The 767-nt window shown below is 45.0% G+C and overlaps 1 protein-coding gene across 1 annotated transcript; it reads left to right on the forward strand.

Annotated features, from left to right (window-relative positions):
- Positions 1–11: 11 nt before the first annotated feature.
- LOC107735386 (segment polarity protein dishevelled homolog DVL-1-like) lies at positions 12–759 on the forward strand (the record flags this gene model as incomplete). Its single annotated transcript, XM_016547087.1, has 3 exons — positions 12–75; positions 203–496; positions 650–759. Coding segments are annotated over 3 exons (468 nt in total), but the record flags the coding sequence as incomplete, so codon positions are not given.
- Between the last annotated feature and the right edge of the window lie 8 nt (positions 760–767).

Here is a 767-nt window from a genome sequence, read left to right on the forward strand (position 1 = left end):
TCTACAGGCCGATAAGCCTAACAGTGGCGAAATGTTGGGACCCCTCTCCTAGAAGCTACTTCACCATCCCTAGAGGTACCTACCGCCTACCATTATAGCAGCTAAATTATAGACATGAAGACCCATTCATCCAGTTCATTTTTTGGATCAGTTTTATTACCTTTCGGATTGTACTTAAATTCTGCAGTCTGTCTGTCCTCAGCCGAGCCGGTGAGACCCATCGACCCTGCTGCCTGGATCTCACACACTACAGCACTTTCTGGGCCATACCCCCATTATGGTATGATCAAAGTCAAATCTTCTGTTAATAGAATGGCAGACTTATCATGCTCAACACTGTTATTTCTCCCTCATTTCACAGAGTTTGATGACCTCCCCCTTTCGGTGTCAAAAACAGACATGGCAACTATAGTAAAGGTCATGCAGCTACCAGATTCAGGCCTGGAGATCAGAGACCGAATGTGGTTGAAGATCACTATAGCCAACGCTGTCATCGGTTTGTGCCTTTCTTTGCTGTGGTTTGAATTTGATGGGTGGGAGTTACTTTCCTTGTGCCTTGTTTATTGCATGCATCAAGTTTTTGGTAGATGTTTTGTATAATCAATGTAATTGGTGTTATTTTTCTCATTGCTCAATCGCTGTGTTCCAGGGGCTGATGTTGTCGACTGGTTGTTCTCACGGGTGGAGGGCTTCAAGGACCGTCGGGATGCTAGAAAATACGCCAGCAGTTTGTTGAAACACGGCTACCTGAGACACACAGTCAATAA

The sequence above is a fragment of the Sinocyclocheilus rhinocerous genome, unplaced genomic scaffold, assembly GCF_001515625.1.
Source record: "Sinocyclocheilus rhinocerous isolate Xijiao unplaced genomic scaffold, SAMN03320098_v1.1 C36021746, whole genome shotgun sequence".
Taxonomy (NCBI): Eukaryota; Metazoa; Chordata; class Actinopteri; order Cypriniformes; family Cyprinidae; genus Sinocyclocheilus; species Sinocyclocheilus rhinocerous.